Below are 18,100 nucleotides of genomic sequence, written 5' to 3'. Positions count from 1 at the left end.
GATCTGTTAGTAAAATGGGGTGCTGCAGCCCACATGTGTGTGCTACTGCATCATCTTAACATTTCTCTGCTAAGCACTTTGCCAGCAGCCTGGAGGAGGCACATCACATCTCAGGCTTCCTGGCCATACAGGTTTAGGGTAGCTGGGTCTTGTCCCTCCCTAAACAAATAGCATGCCTAACTGCTAAAAACATTGCCCCAACCCAAACAAGGAAGAACAGCTGACCATTTTGAAGTCAAGAGTTTCTTAGAAGTAAATGCTTTAACTAGTTAGCAAGCAGATTCGTTAAAGAATAATTTTTAAAATTCCATTCTAATAGTGATCTGACATCAACCAGGTAATAATGGTGGTACAGTATGTGTTTGGCAGTAATGAGGCCCTCCTGGAAGTCACACCAGAGCAATGCAATGCACATTACCTTTGGAAAGCTGTATAATTTGAGCTTTGTGTTCCTGGGAGCACAATTTGATTAGAAATTCTTAGAATCACATCTGTGAGGCCAACATAATACTTGCTGCACAGGGGATAGAAGGCTTAATTAGATCAAGTTGGTAAGGTGCTTTGAGATCCTCAGGTGAATAGCCTGCTTCTCTGTTGTTCCCTGTGAAGCTATTATAAGTCTTTGGGTAGGAGTGGTCCTCCCCCAAAGACCCCTCCTCCCATGTCATTCAAGATGGAAAATTTCCCCCTCCACTCTTATAAAACAGAACATTTTTCGTGTCCTAGCTTGCATTTCCTTAGAGAACCTACTAGGATTGTCATAAACCTCCTGCAGTGAAATCCCATTTTATCGTACATAGAAAACTTTTTTAAAGGAGAAAAAACAACATACTAATTATTTATTTAAATTGCATTTTTTGATACCTTTGATTTTTATATCATAGGAGTTTCTGGGATCAGCATTCCTCATCTTCCCCCACTCCCCTCCCCCCCAATCCTGTCTTGGAATTATGCAGAACCAACTAAAATAATGATATCAATGTGTTCCTGCAGACCCCTCCCCCACTCTCCTCCCCAGGCCCAGGAGTCATTCTCTTAGCTCCAAGATCATGAGTACTACTAATCTGCAATACTAAAAATAGCTCATATTTATTTTTATGGTTTATTCAGAACAAATCATACTTATAAATTGCATTTAGGGATTACAAAGGAGCTTTCTGAAACAACTCTGCTAAGCAAGTGAAAAGATCAAATCTTCTTTTTATAGATAAGGAAGCTGGTGTATATGTCTGTGTATCTGTGTGTCCATCATTTAGCACTTTCCATCCAGTATCATTTTTTAGTCACAAATCTTTCATTTACAAATTTCAAGGATACAAAAATAATTTTATGTGTGGCATTACTAAAATGGACATTGTTCTGATAATATCATAATGTGACACAATTAATAAATATCATAATGTGACACAACTGATTTTTTCTAAAATTTTTAGCCATTTCATATACAAAGACTTTTCAAGGTGTCATTGGTTAAGTTTTTAACCAAATAGTGAGCTTTCCCCAAAGTGACAGCATCTGTCAGATTTGTGGACAATCCCCTAATTTGTTCCAATGAGGGACTACTATATTTTTACTCCCACATGAACCCTTCCTTCTTCCTAAGGATTTGGATCACGCATCCTTTACCTAGTTGTGTCTATGTTGAATTGCCATGATGATCACTGAAAAGATCCTTTAAAGATAAATTCATCCACAATGATTCCAAAATGACCATCATGATGGATCAGAGGATTAAGACGGATTTCAAAATGACTTAAAAAGGAAGTATAATCCTGAGGCAGTATCACACACAAAAAACATCTTTTTAGGAAAAGAAATAAGATATTGCAATGTATTTGTTTAGTCTGAGAATCACCTTAAAGCCCCAAGAAGGCAGAACCTGATTAGATTCTCTGCAATGCTGGGGAACCAATGGCAAGGCAAAAGGCCCCTCCTCCCTGCCCATCCAAGTCTACGGAGGTGGCTTGCCAACGAGCTCCCTCTGCTGGGGCTCCAGCTCAGGCCAGGCCTTCTGCCTTCCCAAGAGGCCCCTCAGTGAACACCTGTTTCATTGGCACAAGAATAGGACCCATCAGGGGTTGCTGGCCCATGGAATAAGGTCCTAAAGAAGATGGCTCCTGTCCATTCACTAGCCTGGACTTTCTTCAATAGGAGGATGAGCATCCTGCTTACACTCTCTGTATTTCAAGACTGCTAAAATACAACCATGTGTCCAGGGTGATCATTCAGCACTCAAGAATTGACCAGTCCAGACTGCTGCTCTGGCCTCCCCCTTGGTCCCAAACACTGCCCTCCAGCTCTCTCATCTGACCATAGAACTGACCACTAACCCCTCCTCCTGGGCCCACTAGCTCTGGCCCCACCCAGCAGCTCATCCAGAGGTGACAAAACCAACCTGTTCAAACACCTAGTCAACCAAGCCACAAACATTCATTAAGCACTTAAGAGTGAATGAATGGGAAAACAATTTTAGTCAGAGATTTCTGTGCTAAGCCCTGGAAATGCAAAGAAACAAAAAATGAGCCCTGTTCTGGGGGGGGGGACAGCTGTCTGGGGAGTGAAGCTGTAGTCACAGCTGGGGGCAGGAGAGGTGACCATGAGAGAAGACTTCCTGGAGGAGGGTGGTGCTGGCATCGAGTCTCTTGAGTAAGCAAAGGATGCTCAGAGGTAGAGCTAAAGAGAAAGGGCTTTGGAGGACAGGGAGCAGAGTCTGAGAATCGGGTGAGGAATGAGGACCTTTTGGCTGAACATCAGAGCAGTGGGCCTGGAGTCAGGAAGACCTACGTCCAACGAACGTAGCCTCAGACACAAGGAGTTGGACAACCTAGGGCAAGTTTCACCTGTTTGCTCAGTTTCCCAACAGAATGGAGGAATAATAATAACACCAACATCCCAGGGGTAGACGCTGGTGGCTCAAGGTTTCTGGCTGTACAGCCTTCAAATGATACACTCAGGAGAGCAACCAAAAGAGCCGAGGAGGCCAGAAGCTGGTCAACTGATCTACGGTGCTGTGTCAGTCCACTGCAGCTTGCTGCGGATGCTGGTCTGCTGTCACATGTCATAGATGAGGTAGTGCCCAGGCAATAAATCCTAAGGAGAGATCCCAGATTCCTGGGTCCCAGAGAATCTATCTGGGGGCCAGCTTCTACTCCCCAAGGGAAAACAGGAGGAGAGAGCTGTGGGCACTCTCCCATCCCTCATTAGAATCAGAACAAGGTTTTTAGACCAGTCCAATTCCCTAGGCAGGATCTCTGTGGCTTGCATGAGGGGTTATGCCTTCACTCCCCTGAAGCACTACAGGACTTCCTACAATCTGCCTTTCTTCTTCCCTGCAAGTCCTCCTCCAGCAACCCCCCTGATGTGGAAGGAGCCTTGAGATCTCTGAGTCTCAGTTCAGGGCCCAGTTCTGTCAGGGCTGTTGTGGGTCACTCGATGGGAGGCCCATCAGTCTGGGGGTTCCTGCAACTTTCAAAGACTGTCAACTATGCCTTAGTGGAGTGTCAACCTGCATACACACACACACACATCACTGAAGGTCTGGAGCTTTTGTGAATTTAGAACCAGGTTCTCCCCCATGATGCCATGTCATGGGGTCTTCTACGCATCTTCAATGACCTCTGCTCAGAAACTCTCTGAGGCAAATGCTGCAGTCCCTTTCCAAGTAGGTTGGGGCTAGCCCTGTACTCTACCCAGAGACCGTGAGTAACCACCAGAACATGCAAGGAAGGTTGTGCTAGCTCTGCACCCAAGGGTGTCCAGTGACAGACCTCCTCTCTCTCCTCTGGAGCTTCCTCAGCTCCATGTTTTTAGTCCAGAGAATATAGTATATTATAGTCGAGTATATTAACCTCTTAGTTCTGTTTGGCCTTGGGCCCAAGCCTGGTCCCCATGGCCTTCACACCCCAGGCATTCCTAATAGTGTGAACTCCTGGGTCCTGGGCTTCTTTGGGTCATGAGGTGAACCCAAAAGATTTCTTTTCTTTTGCACTAGAATGTCTTCTAGCATGTTCCTCAGCAGATCTGCCTTCCTGAATATTTAGAACTTGGACTAACATTAAAATTAACCAGTATTCTCTGACCGCATCTCAACAGGGCAGCAGGAAACAAAGGTTCCTGAGGACACAGCAACATATGGTTTATCTACTGTAAGGGGTAACAGCCTGTCATGAACAAGCAGAGATCTCTCAATCTTCTGAAGTAGGACTTAAATTGAGAATATGTATTAAGAAGGAGATCCCTTACCTTACAGACAGAGACAACATTGATGTTTATCAATTTACTGATGGTCTGTAAAAAAAAAAAAAAAAAAAAAAAAAGATTAGACATTACTTTCCAAGTAGTTCATTAAGAAGTAACTATTGACATACAGATCCATTTTAGGTAGAAAAGACATCCGGAAATTTTCTCTGAGAATGTATAGCCTCATTTTAAAATGAGGGTAGAAATAGGTGAGAACAAAAATATTTTGTCCTAAGAACTCACATTTCTGTTGTGCTTTATGATTTACAAAGGGTTTTCCTCACAACTTCCTTGCCACATGAAGTCAATAAAACACTTAGAGGAAGCTAAGGAAGCTGTGGTAAGGAGCCACAGCCAGCACCATCTTCACTAACATGGCAGGGGAAGAGTGCTCTCAGCAGCACTAGGTTTTTCTTAAGTCAGAACTATGACATCGGTAAACTCTCCGTAAAATGGAGGGGGAGGATGGCCTTGATGACTTCTGAAGTCCCTTCTTTAGTGTTATGCTCCCGCTCAAAGTCAAGTACACAATCACAACAGCACTCCTCCTCCAACATTTCTATTCATGGCACATTGTGATTCATGACATGAGGGTCACTAAGGGATAGTCAGGAGACTAGGACATAGCCATGGGTCTGCAACTTCTGCCTCCTTTAAGAACCACTAACTTCATAGGGTTCATTCAACTTTAATGCAAGAGTTACCTTAACTCAACAAAATCTAGGAGCACTGTGAAAGGTGTTCTGAAACATCCCCGAGAGTTAAACTGAGCAGTTCTCTCACTGACATGTTTACATAGTTCCTACTTAAGGGAAAAGTCATCCATGTCAAGGAAATCATTACTCTCATGTTAATGCTAACTCAGCAGTGTCTGTCCTGCCATTAAAGAGAGGAGGTTTTAAAAATAGCTTACGTTATCCAGGTCTGGAATATCCAAAAAATATTCAGGATGCTCATATGACATTCCCACATTGTTCACTGAAAAAAGACAAAAAAAATTAGTTGTTGGTTTGCTGCTTTCCATCTTTAAAATTCTTGACAATGATGAAATGAAAAATAGTCCCCAAAAATTTGCAGCATGAAAGCAGCCTAAAATACATGCTCCCAAACAATCCTGGTTGTATCTTCAGATTTCCAATGACAAAAATAGAATCTCTAAATTGGATGGAAACTCAAGAGTTTACTGTTTCATCTTTAAATACAAATATCTGGCACTAGAGTTTCTTTTACCAAAAAACTTAGCATTTTTCCAAATCATTGTCAGATTTCTAGACTATTAATTACATTCTTGATTTGTGCTCCATTAACTGAATTGCAAAAAGACAAAGCCATACTACATACAGGCACCCTCTCCACCCCCATTCCCATAAACACTGCTGATATGAAATGTGAAACGTGACTAGGCTTGGCATAGCAATCAGTGCTTAATACATGTTTATTGACTGACTAGCTGGGAAAAAAAAACCCCAAAACAGGCAGTTAGATTAGACCCCAAGGAATGAAGTTATGACTGGTTAATGCTGTCAGACAAACACTGATCCTCCTCCCAGGGGGATCTGGTATCATGGATGAATGACTACTTCATAAGGGCAAGGCAGTTTGGGGGTGACATGATGTGGGGGATCCCCTCTAACTTCATCAAGTACCACATTAACAGAATATCAAGTTAAGAGAGGGAGTAGCAAACTAAAGCCTAAACAAAATTTATAAACAGAAGTACTAGAAAAAGAAAATGTAAGCAGATAGACAATAAAACCATGAGCTAAATGTTGGTAAAGGAAAACTTGTCAGAGAAGCCTGTTTGGATCACAACACTCAGCACAGCACCATGGAGGAAAGAGTGCAAATGAAGACGGGAAACAGATCTGGGACTTGCCTCAATCTCAGTGGACAAGGCACCCAAGATCTCTACACCTCAGTTTCTTCATCTGTAAAGACAGGATCATAACCCTCTGATTTCCCTTCTTTCCAAGGCTGCTGTGAAAAATCACAGGATCATAGATAAGAGTCAAAGCTGAGAGGCAACTCAGGATGACCCTCCCATTTTATAACTGATGGAAACTGAGGCTCAGAGAAGTGACTTGGCTTAAGTCAAATATCCAGCAAGTGACAGAGCCAAGATTTGAACCCAAATCTAGGCTTCTTCCCACTACTCAACCGAATTTCCTACAAATGAGAACATGGAAATCCAAGATCCTAGATTTAGAATTCAACTGATCAGCAGGGGAGGGTGGGGGGTCATCAACCCAACCCTTCCTTTTAGAAATGATGTGACCTCATTGTAAATTTCAAACATTAGCTGCTGTTGCTATTACCCCCTTAATAAGAGTACATGGAGGAGCTCCATGAAACGGTTTTCATTTAGCCTCAGAAAAGTAACCTGGCATCCAGGCTTTCCAGAATTTATTTGGAAAAGTCAGGTAAAAATCTATGGATGGGGTGGCTAGTTGGCGCAGTGGATAAAGCACCAGCCGGGTTCAAATCCGGCTTCAGACACTTAATTACCTAGCTGTGTGGCCCTGGGCAAGCCACTTAACCCCATTGCTTTGCAAAAAACTAAAAAAAAAAAATCTATGGACAGAACACTGCGTGGAAGTAGTAAGCAGTAGATGTCAAAGTTAAAAATGTTATCAAGGCTATTTTACCAAGGATTAGGAGAAATAATGAGCTTCTAGACTAACTAGGCTTGAATTTTGATAAAGTCTTTCAAACACAGTCTCTCTGAATTCAGTTCTGGAAGAGTTCTGTCCATAACACTCCTCATAAAGATAGATGACAGGTCAATCACTAAGGCCACATGGTCTAAGCACAGAGCTGGTAAAAGGCCCTTCCTCACTGTCTCTCTATTTTCATTTTGTCCTCTTTAAATGGAGAGAGCTGATTCAAAGGATCACCATGAGGACTATCCCAGCAGCCTGAATGGCTCTTGTGAAAAAGCATCACCATGGGGTGGCTAGGTGGCACAGTAGAGCACAGGCCCTGGAGTCAGGAGTGCCTGAGTTCAAATCTGGCCTCAGACACTTAATAATAACCTAGCTGTGTGGCCTTGGGCAAGCCACTTAACCCCATTGCCTTGCAAAAATCTAAAAAAAAGCATCACCATGTCAGTCTCCCTCATGTAAATAGTACTTCCTCCATCTGGTGAGTGGTGACTCCCTCCCTACCCCACAGGTTATCACCTTTTCTCTCTCTTCTTACACAATCAAATATCACTCTCATCATCTTGCTCTCCCTAAACCCGTAACTTTTTTCTATATGTTACTAGGTTCCTTTGCCACGTGTATAGGAAAACATCTCCTTCTGAAATGTCTACATAAACAAGCATTGGTCACACACTTCAACTTAGCACCTGTGAGCCTGAGGAAGCTCATTCAACTTCCCTGGGCCTCAGTTTCCTCTGACCTAGATGGTCTACAAAGTCTCCCTGAGTTTAAAGTCAATGATACTAGATTTGAGGATCTGTGGGCACTCTGTCCAACTCTGCCAATTGCAAAAGTTCTATAAGCATGGCAGGTGTTCATCTCAAGTTGCCATGCTGAAAAAGCAATAGGCTATGGTCAAGTCTAGGGATAGACCCTCTCTGAATTTAGTTGAGCTGACCCTTGGGTAACCAGCATGTCATCTTTTGATTGACTGATGCTTGTCCTTCATTCTCAAAGAAGACCACGACATCAGGGGAGGTGATGCCATGTCAAGGACATGAATTGGATTTGAATAAGGGGGCAGGGGGGAGCAGAGCTGTGCTAAGTCACCAACCTCACTTTCTCCTCCAGAGCCATCTGGGTCCAGCAGCCAGATATGAATCAGGACAACTAGAGATGGCCCTGAATGTGAGGCAGTCAGGGTGAAGTGCCTTGCCCAAGGTCACACAGCAAGTAAACATCCCAGGCTGGATTCAAACTTCTGTCCTCCTGATTCCAAGGCCAGTGCTCTATCCACTGGGTCATCTATGTGAATACTGAATCTAGCAGGTGTTGATTTTCTGCCCCAGGGGAGCAGGAATCCTTCTAATAATAAGCTATTGGCTATGACCAAAAATCTATATTTTTAAAGCTCCAATGCAACGATTAGAATTTAGAGCTGAAAAGTTAATGCACCACCTAAGTTCTTTTTACTGTTCCTCAAAGAAAAGATGAGAAAACTAAGGGCAGGAGAGTGAGGCTGTTCAGGCCCCAGGCGGCCCTTGAACCCTGTGGCCTTTGGGTGAGTGCTTTGAAGTCTAGCCAGCTTGCTTTACAACCTGCCTCCAGCAGCATCTGCAGGGGGCCAGTTGGTGAAGTTTGGCGGATGGGCGCTAGGTGGCAGCAGCAGCTCCCCAGGGCCCAGGCTGGGCGGGCCCAAGCAAAGCAGAGATGAGAATCCCCAGTCAGGGCTGGCTTAATCTGCTGCCAAAGTGGGCCTGGGCACACCCTGGCCCACAAGTGGTTTTCTCTTCCTGCTTGCAGCTCTTCCAATGAGGCTCCCTGGCCTTCAAGTTCTTCTCCACCCAGCTGATGCTTCCCTGGCAGAACAAAGCCTCTTGGAGGGCAGGGGCTATTCTCCCAGGCCTGGCAGCCTAGTGCCCAACAGAAGGGGCTGCTTGCCTGTTCCAAGGCTTCCTTCCCGGGACCCCAGAGACTTCTCTGATGTCATCTTTTTTTTCAATTTTATCTTTCCAATTACAGGTTATGAAAGTTGTTCAACATTCACCACCTGCATATTCATACATTGCACATTTTTGACCCCCTCCCTTCCTATCCCCCCCTCATCTCAGGGGTAAACAGAATGCATCTCTATTTCCCCCATCAAAAATAAACACTTAGGCCCCCATCTTACAAATGTATCGATTGAGTCATTCTACAGATAAAGGGCCTCAAAGTCTGGTTCAAGTCCAGAGTTGGGAGTGAGGAAGATGAGGACACAAGAGTGGCACAGTCCTCTGCCCACAGGGAGTCTTCACTTGAGGACAAATTCATAAATAACTACGAAGAGTGGTAGAAAATTCATTAGGAGAAATAAGACTACAGTACATCGGAGCAGGACCATCCAAAGTGGTCACTACAAGTGGGAGGAAGTGGTGGCAGAAAAGGCACTGCGGAGGAGGGACCACAAGGCCAAGCAGAGGGATGGGCCTTGAGACCCACAAGGTCTTCTCCCATGAAGGGGAGGCTGGCCTTCTGCCTCTCTCCGAGCCCCTCCCCGTCTTGCCCCGTCCACGGACTTCTTCCCAGCTACTACAGACACACTTCCGGCTTGCTCACCTCCCACGGTCACTACCTCCTGTCCTGCATCTTCTTCCCCTTACCTGCTAAGCTCCTTAAGTGAGCAATCCTTCTATGTGAGGGGCCTCCACATGTTCTCTTCTCACTCACTTCTAAATTCTCAATAATCTAGATTACTTTATGTCTCATCATTCAACTAAAAATGCTCTCACCAAAGTCAAATTCAACAACCTTTTCTTGATCCTCATCCTTTTTTCTGCAATCTTTGCCATGGTTGATGGCGGCATCTCCACCTGGATACCATCTCTGCTCTCAAGTTTGTGATATCTCTCTCCTGGCTCTCCTTATATAATCGCCCCTTTGCTGGTTCTTTATTGTGGGTGTGCCTCTTAAGCTTGGACATCTACTAAGGCTCTGTCCTGGGCTCTATTCTCTTTTTCAACTATCTTTCTTAGAGATATCTTCACTTCTTATGGGGCAATTAGCTCTGTGAAGATGCTTCAGATAGAACTATCCAGTTCCAGTGTCTTTGCTCAGTTTCAGCCCTTATGTCCTTTGAACATTTCAAACTGGATGTCCCGTAAATGTCTCACATTCCACATGTCCAAAAGAGAGCTCATCTTTTTTTTAAATTTTTATTAAAGATATTATTTGAGTTTTACAATTTTCCCCAATCTTGCTTCCCTCCCCCCACCCCCACCCCACAGATAGCACTCCGTCAGTCTTTACTTTGTTTCCATGTTGTACCTTGATCCAAATTGGGTGTGATGAGAGAGAAATCATATCCTTAAAGAGAACAGAATTCTCAGAGGTAACCAGATCAAACCATAAGACATCTGGTTTTGTTTTTGTTTTTTTTCCGAATTAAAGGGAATAGTCCTTGTACTTTGTTCATACTCCACAGCTCCTTATCTGGATACAGATGGCACTCTCCTTTGCAGACAGGCAAAAATTGTTCCCAGTTGTTGCGCTGATGGAATGAGCAAGTCCTTCAAGGTTGAACATCACTCCCATGTTGCTGTTAGGGTGTACAGTATTTTTCTGGTTCTGCTCATCTCACTCAGCATCAGTTCATGCAAATCCCTCCAGGCTTCCCTGAAATCCCATCCCTCCTGGTTTATAATAGAACAATAGTGTTCCATGACATACATATACCACAGTTTGGTAAACCATTCCCCAACTGACGGACATTTGCTGGATTTCCAATTCTTTGCCACCACAAACAGGGCTGCTATAAATATTTTTGTACAAGTAATGTTTTTTAAGATGAGGTTATTCAGTTTCCAATTTGCTCTGGGTCTATATCTCCTTGGCCCAGTATTGCATATGACTTTTATTGCATTGTGATCTGAGAAAGATGTATTCACTATTTCTGCCTTTCTGCAGTTGATCATTACGTTTTTATGTCCTAGTACATGGTCAATTTCTGTATGTTCCATGTACTGCAGAGAAAAAGGTATATTCCTTTCTATCCCCATTCAGTTTCCTCCATAAGTCTACCATATCTAATTTTTCTAACAATCTATTTACCTCCCTAATTTCTTTCTTGTTTGTTTTATGATTTGATTTATCTAGATCTGATAGCGGGAGGTTGAGGTCTCCCACTAGTAGAGTTTTGCTGTCTATGTCTTCCTGTAATTCTTTCAGCTTCTCCTCTAAGAATTTGGGTGCTGTCCCACTGGGTGCACATATATTCAATATTGAAATGACTTTATTGCCTATGGTACCTTTTAGGAGGATAAAGTTTCCTTCCTTATCTCTTTTAAAGCTATTTATTTTTGCTGCTGCTTTGTCTGAGATAAGGATTGCTACCCCTGCTTTTTTCACTTCAGCTGAAGCAAAATATATTTTGCTCCAACCTTTTACCTTTACTCTATATGTATCTCCCTGCTTCAAATGAGTTTCTTATAAGCAGCATATTGTAGGATTCTGGTTTTTAATCCACTCTGCTATTTGCTTATGTTTTAAGGGAGAGTTCATCCCATTCACATTCAAGGTTATGATTACTAATTCTTTATTGCCCTCTGTGCTATCTTCCCTCTGTTTGTATTTTTCCCCCTTTCCCCCCCTTTTATCCATATTCCCCAGTGTTTTGTTTTTGAATACCACCCCCTTCAGTGTGTTTGCCCTCCTATATCACACCCTCCCCCCTTTCTTTCCCCTTTCCCTGTTCCCTTCCTTTTTTTATTTCCCCTTATTTTCTCCACTCCCCTTCCCTTTCTCTGTCCCCCCTCCCCTTTTCCCCTTTTACTTCTTGAAAGGTTAGATGTTTTATAAGTTAACTGAGTATGTGTAGGTTGACTTTAAGCCAAGTCTGATGAGAAGAAGATTCAGGTGTTTCTCCTCTACTCCCTTCTTCCCCTCTATTACCATAGGTTTTTTTGTACGTCTTAGTGTAGTGAGATTTGTCCCATTCAATCCCCTCCCTCCTCCCATCTCTTTCCTGTCCCCCTTTTTAGGGAGGTAGTGTTATTTTTTTTTTAGATCATTCTATCTAAGTCATAGAAAATTCTGAGTGTCTGTCCCTTCTAGTTCAGTATATTCTGTTGAATAGAGTCAAAATTCCTGAGAGTTATTAGTCTTTCTCCCCAGTGGAGTTAAAGCCAGTTACATCCCATTAGATATCAGTCTCATGGATAGGTCATGGATGTCCATCATTTCTGGCTAGGTGTATTCTCTCTGTTAGAGTTACATTTCTCAGGATTTATGAGAGTCTCTACTCCCGCCCCATGCTGGGATATAGCCAGTTTCAGCTTGCTGGATTGCATTTTTTTCCCTTTTACCCCCCCCCTTTTTTTTACCTTTTCATGTGTCTCTTGAACCTCCTGTTTGATATCCAAATTTTCTGTTTAGCTCTGGTCTTTTCATCAGAAATTTTTGGAATTCTTCCATTTTGTTAAATGTCCATCTTTTTCCCTGGAAGAGAAGGCTCAGCTTTGCAGGAAAGTAGATTCTTGGCTGCATTCCAAGCTCCTGTGCTCTTCGAAATATCTCGTTCCAGGCCCTTCGATTCCTTAAAGTTGATGCAGCCAGGTCCTGTGTGATATTTACTGTGGCTCCTTGATATTTAAATTGTTTCTTTCTGGCTGCTTGCAGGATTTTCTCTTCTATCTGATAGTTCTGGAGTTTGGCCACAACATTCCTTGGTGTTTTCATTTTAGGATCTTTTTCTGGTGGGGATCGATGTACTCTTTCAATAACTACTTTGCCCTCTGATTCGATGATGTTAGGGCAGTTTTCCATCACTAGATCCTGTATTATTAAGTCCAGGCTTTTTTTCCTCTTTAATGTTTTCAGGAAGTCCTATAATTTTCAGGTTGCCCCTCCTCGATCTATTCTCGAGGTCAGTGATTTTGTTGATGAGGTATTTCACATTTGCTTCTATTTTTTGATTTTGTTTAACTGACTCTTGCTGTCTTGTGGAGTCATTAGTTTCTGTAGACTCCATTATTTTTTGGGGGGAGGAGTTTTCTTTATTAACCTTTTCCAATTGGTCAATTCTACTTTTAAAAGAGCTTTCCATTTGACCAAATGAGGTTTTGAGAGAATTAATTTCTTTTTGCATTTGCTCATTTGAGGATTTGAGAGAATTATTCTCATTTTGTAATTGTCCAATTCTACTTTCTAAGGTTTTGTTTTCTTGTTGCAAGGTATTAGTTGTCTCCCCCCAATTTTCCAGTTGATTTTTAAACTCCTTCCTTATTTCTTCAAGGAAGTTTTTAAGTGCTGGAGACCAGATTATATTCTCCCCAGATGTTCCAGGTCTCTCTGGGTTGGGGTCCTTCCCTTCCAGGAATTTTTCTATGGATCCACCTTTCCGCTGACCCTTCTTCATTATGCTAAGACCTTGAGTTGGGTGGGGCTGATTCACCTGAGCTTGGGATCTCTAAAGGCTTTATTGAGTGCAGTTTCTCTGGCTGGCCAGTAGGAGGTGCTGGTTGCCCTCTCTGGAGTGTCTGTGACCTTGGTTGCGAGGTCTCCCTTTGCTTGAGGGAGGGAATTGGAACTATTGAATTCTTTTGCCTTCAATCAATGGTGGGCTTTACCCTGGCCTGAGGCGATTCCTCAGCTGGGCTGGTTCTTTTGCTCACACACCTGGGCCTGAGGCAGAAATAATTTGCATTTGTTTGGGAGGAGGCCTCAGTGCAATGGAGGTGTGGGCTCAGAGTTCCTCAGACCAGAGGAGCCCAGGGATGGTGTCCACAGCTCTCCTGCACTAGACCTCTCCCCACAGCCCCTTCCCCAAGCTCCAGGGGGACAGCACCAACACCAGCGCCTCTGCTTCCCCGCAGACCCAAGCCCCCTTCCGTCCAGCCCCTCCAATCCAGCAGGTCCGGCTCTCGGGCCCTCAGACTCCTGTTGATCTGGCTGATCCTGGGCTGATCTTCCCTTCAGAGCTCAGACTCACCTACCTATACTCAGCCAAGGCTGCTGCGGGAGACAAATCCTGAGCTAGATTTTCGCTCTCCTGGCTTTTCTTTCTGGGTTTCCTGGTTCAGATTTCTTTTAAGAGGTTTGTTTCATGTGATAGATGGGGAAGAGATCAGGAGACTTTAGAACTGTACCTGTCTTCTCTCCACCATCTTGGCCGGAAGTAAGAGAGCTCATCTTTAACCTGCAGAAGCCCTCCCTACTTTTCTATGACTGGACAGGGCACCACTGTCCTCCCACTGACCAAGTAAGGATGGGGTCATTCTATCCCTCACTAATACTCCCCCTACTGGTTATCTAATCTGTCGTCAAACCTTGTCACATCTCTATTCTATGTCCCCTTCTTTCAACTTGCACAGTCACCACTCATCCCTTTTCACCTGGACTAGTGCAGCAGTCTTCTAATGGACTCCATGTCTCCCATCTCTCCCTATTCCAAGCCATCCTCCCCTCACCCACGGAAGCACCAGTCTGACCATGTCACACCCAGACTTGATCAACTGCACTGGGTCCCTAATACCTCCAGAATCAAACGGAAACTTCTACCTGGCCCATCTTCCTACCCTTTCTTCTGACTTCTAGCTACACTTGCTGCCATCTCCTATCTTTATGTCTAGAATTCTCCCTCCCTCCTTCCATTGGCCTCTTAGTTCCCTGGGTTTCCTTCAAGACTCAGCTCATGCTCTCACCTTCAAGAAGGTATTACTCTGTTTTCTTCCCACTTTCAATTGCTCTTTTTTCTGTATCATCCTTCCATCTCTTCTACATGTACAGTCTCAATGATTTCTATCGCAGAATGAGGTCCCTGAAGTCAGGGCCTCTTTTTTGGGGGTGGGGGGGTATCCCCAGCACTAAACACAGAACTTGTCTCTTAAGAAATTGGTGACAACAGACTAGGCCAGGCTGGCTGGACAACAGGCAGGCATGAAAGAAACTGGCAGGTTACAAAGCTGGAAAGGTGAGATTTCAAACTAAAAGGATTCAATTAGTAAACAAAAAGGAAAGATGCAGTAAAGACAATATGATCATAGGGATAAACTCTGCATGGATAATATCCAATTTTTCCCCTTCAGAAATGTGCAAGTACTCACCTGAGCTATGATTTATCTACCTATCTAAGGCTGGAACAAAGTAAAAGAGGAGTAAAGATAAGGTGGCAGGCCCTAGAGAAGAGACCAATAGGAAAGGACAGGCAGGGAACAGCAGCTGATGTGGGGGCAGGCAGATAGTGCCAGGAGCCACAAGTCTTACACTGACTTCCACTTGTCCTCAGTCACAAGTTTTAGAAAACCCCAATACAGTGCTCCAATTGGAAAGCACAGTGAATTTCTGGCTAATTCTGAAAAAATTACACAAATATTCTAATGGAAGTATTCTTTTTTCCATTTTTTAAAATCATTCTCCTTTCTCTTCCTAGTCTTTTGAAATGAGCAAGGACTAGGAGATTTTTGTTCCTGCTAAACTCAATTGCTGTTGTTGACCTCCCCCTCCTATCCCCTAGCCCTAGCCTCAAAATTCTCTATCAAAACCAGAACTATGAAGACAATGATATCATCAGAGCAGCAGCAGAGAAAAGTGAAGTACCAGAGAGCTAAGGTCTGTTTTCAAAGAAACAACTTCAATTATAAGCACTGAGGATGCGTACACCAAAGGTCCTACTTGCATGTCCCGTGGGTATGAGATAATTCAGATGTCAGAAGGGTTACACAAATGTTCCTGAAGCCTTTCAACATATTCTAGATAAGTCAAATAGTTCTTCCTTGTTCCATTACTAGGTTCATCAGATCAGGTTGAAAACAAAGGATTTCAGGGTAGCCATAGATGCAGTGGATAAAAGTATGGGCCCTGGAGGCAGGAGGACAATCCATCCTCAGACTTCTGACACTTACTAGCTGTTTGACTCCAGGCAAGTCACTTAACCCTAATTACCTTACACCCCACACACACACCCCTGTCAGTTCCCCCCAAAACCCCAGAGGATTTCAGTCATCTTTTTTTTTTTAGGTTTTGGCAAGGCAATGGGGTTAAGTGGCTTGCCCAAGACCACACAGCTAGGTCATTATTAAGTGTCTGAGGTCGGATTTGAACTCAGTTACTTCTGACTGCAGGGCCGGTGCTATATCCACTGCACAACCTAGCCACCCTGATTTCAGTCATCTTTGAGATCATCCATCCTAATCCAAGCCCAGCACTGACTGATCTGGAATCTCAGAGGAGTTCAAGTCCAGAATAAGTTTCTTCATTAAAATGATGAGAGAGGCAGAAGAAAAACTTTAGCATCTATCTAGCTCCCTCAGGCTTGCCCTTAGCACTTCCTCCATCCCAAGTCCTCTAGAACCTTCTTCATCTTGGAAGCTCTTTCCAGTCCTTGTGTCACCACACGTAGTTTCCTCCCCTTGGCCTTTCCCTTGGACTGGATGGCTCCCCCTAGAACTCACAGAGGGAGGAGCCCCAGCCAGTTGCCTCTGTTTTTCTCCCGGCTGTACTCTCTACTTTTCTACCATGCCCCAGATACCACCCTCTCCCCAACCCTTTCAAATCTCTTTTATGTATTGTCTTCTTCCATCAAAACATTATCTCTGGGGAAGCTAGGGGGCAAAATGGATAGAGTACTGGCCCTGAAGTCAGGAGGACCTGAGTTCAAATGAGGCTTTGGATACTTAGCTGTGTGACCTTGGGCAAGTCCTTGCAGAAGTCCAAAAAAACCCCCCCCCCAAAACCCCCAAACATCATCTCCTTGAAGACAGGGACTCTCCTGGTAATACTGATATTCCCAGTCCCAGATCCAGAGTAAACATTAACAAACACTGACTTAATTTTTAAAACTTAAAATAATTTGTTTCATTTATCAGAGATGAGTTTATTGTTTTGGTAATTTTTTTTAAATCAGCTGGATTAGGAACCATATACTTTAAGGGTTACATTTGCCCTAATATTTTTAAGATCATGGTAAAAACAGACAGATGAGGGCCTTAGCAGCATAATTCTGGTCAGGAGCCTACAAGAAAGCTAGGGGGATGGACTGGGACCACCCAGTCTGACTGCCTCAACTGGGGATGAGATTCACTAGCTAACTGCTCCCCTCTCCCTCCCGTGGCCCTCCTCCTGTTGTGCCCTCTCTCCCACCCTTGCTGCTCCAACTGTCTCAAGTCAGTGGAGTTCAGGGACTCTGGCAAAGAAATGTTCTGCTTCTTATTTAACATATTGCTGCAGCTAGCACATGTTCATAGTCTGACAGATGATATTTGGAACACCATGCAAAACATTTTGCAAACTTTACAGTTTTCCTACATTTGTGAGAATCAATTTCTAAATAAAAAGAAGTTTACAAGGCTTTAAATTTGCAGTGGCTGAGTCAGAAGCTACACAATAGAAAATTTCCAGTATTTACTTCTAAGTTGCTATGTATTCCCCACAACAAAATTAAATGCAATTGGCTAAGCATAAACTTTACAGAGGTTCACCTCTGGGGGTGGGGGTGGGGGGAAGAGATGGGATTGAATCAGATTACACAACAGTTCACAGCTAAAGGAAAGATTGTGCGGAACATGAATTATGGGTCCATTTATACTTGAGATTACTGCGCCTTTGTAATCTTAAACAAATAATAAACAAACTCCCTTTTCTGAATCTCAGGTTTCCTGCAACTAGATAATTTAATTTCTAAGGTCCTCATCTTTCCCAATCAAAATTCTGTGTTCCTATAAATTGCTTTTTAAGTTTTTTAGATATATTTTATTTTTTACTACTTTGCTTCCCAACAGTGTTGCCCTCTCATCTATCCAGTCAGCTGTCCTTTATAACAAAGCAAAAAGGGTGGGGGAGGAGGTTGCAATTCAGCAAAATTAACCAATATCCACAAAGTTCATCCCACTGGTCTTTCTTTGTAGTGATTGGTGAAGGTCTACCTGTTCATACCCATGGTTCTCTTCTTGCAAAGAAGGGAAAGAAGAGTACCTCTTTATGGGGAGAAGTTTGGTCATTATAATTTATAGCATTCAACTATGATTTTGTTATGGATTAAGAAGCAGTGTGGCAGACTGAAGAGAGAATTACACTTAGGAGAACAAAATCTTGGGTTCAAGTGTTGGGCTCAGTAACTCCACCCCAAACAATCACTCAAGCACCCCCAGGGCTCCAGGCAACTCTGAAAAAGATGGAATTGCTGAGGGTGCCTCATAGAGAATTCCTTACCCCAGTGAAGTCACAGGTTCCACATTTAATCCCCC

The 18,100-nt window shown here is 43.4% G+C and overlaps 1 protein-coding gene across 1 annotated transcript in view; it reads right to left on the bottom strand.

Annotated features, from left to right (window-relative positions):
- Positions 1-18,100, bottom strand: part of HSD17B12 (hydroxysteroid 17-beta dehydrogenase 12) — a 157,287-nt gene that overhangs the window by 46,141 nt on the left and 93,046 nt on the right. The window contains exons 5-6 of the mRNA XM_074230501.1: positions 5,153-5,217; positions 4,243-4,287 (exon numbers count right to left, since the gene is read on the bottom strand). Of these exons, the coding sequence (XP_074086602.1) occupies positions 4,243-4,287; positions 5,153-5,217 (110 nt within the window). The remainder of the gene's footprint in view (positions 1-4,242; positions 4,288-5,152; positions 5,218-18,100) is intronic.

This window comes from Macrotis lagotis, chromosome 3 (assembly GCF_037893015.1).
Source record: "Macrotis lagotis isolate mMagLag1 chromosome 3, bilby.v1.9.chrom.fasta, whole genome shotgun sequence".
Taxonomy (NCBI): domain Eukaryota; kingdom Metazoa; phylum Chordata; class Mammalia; order Peramelemorphia; family Peramelidae; genus Macrotis; species Macrotis lagotis.
Note: the sequence above shows the minus strand (reverse complement) of the source record. Positions and strands in the feature narration are given on the sequence as shown.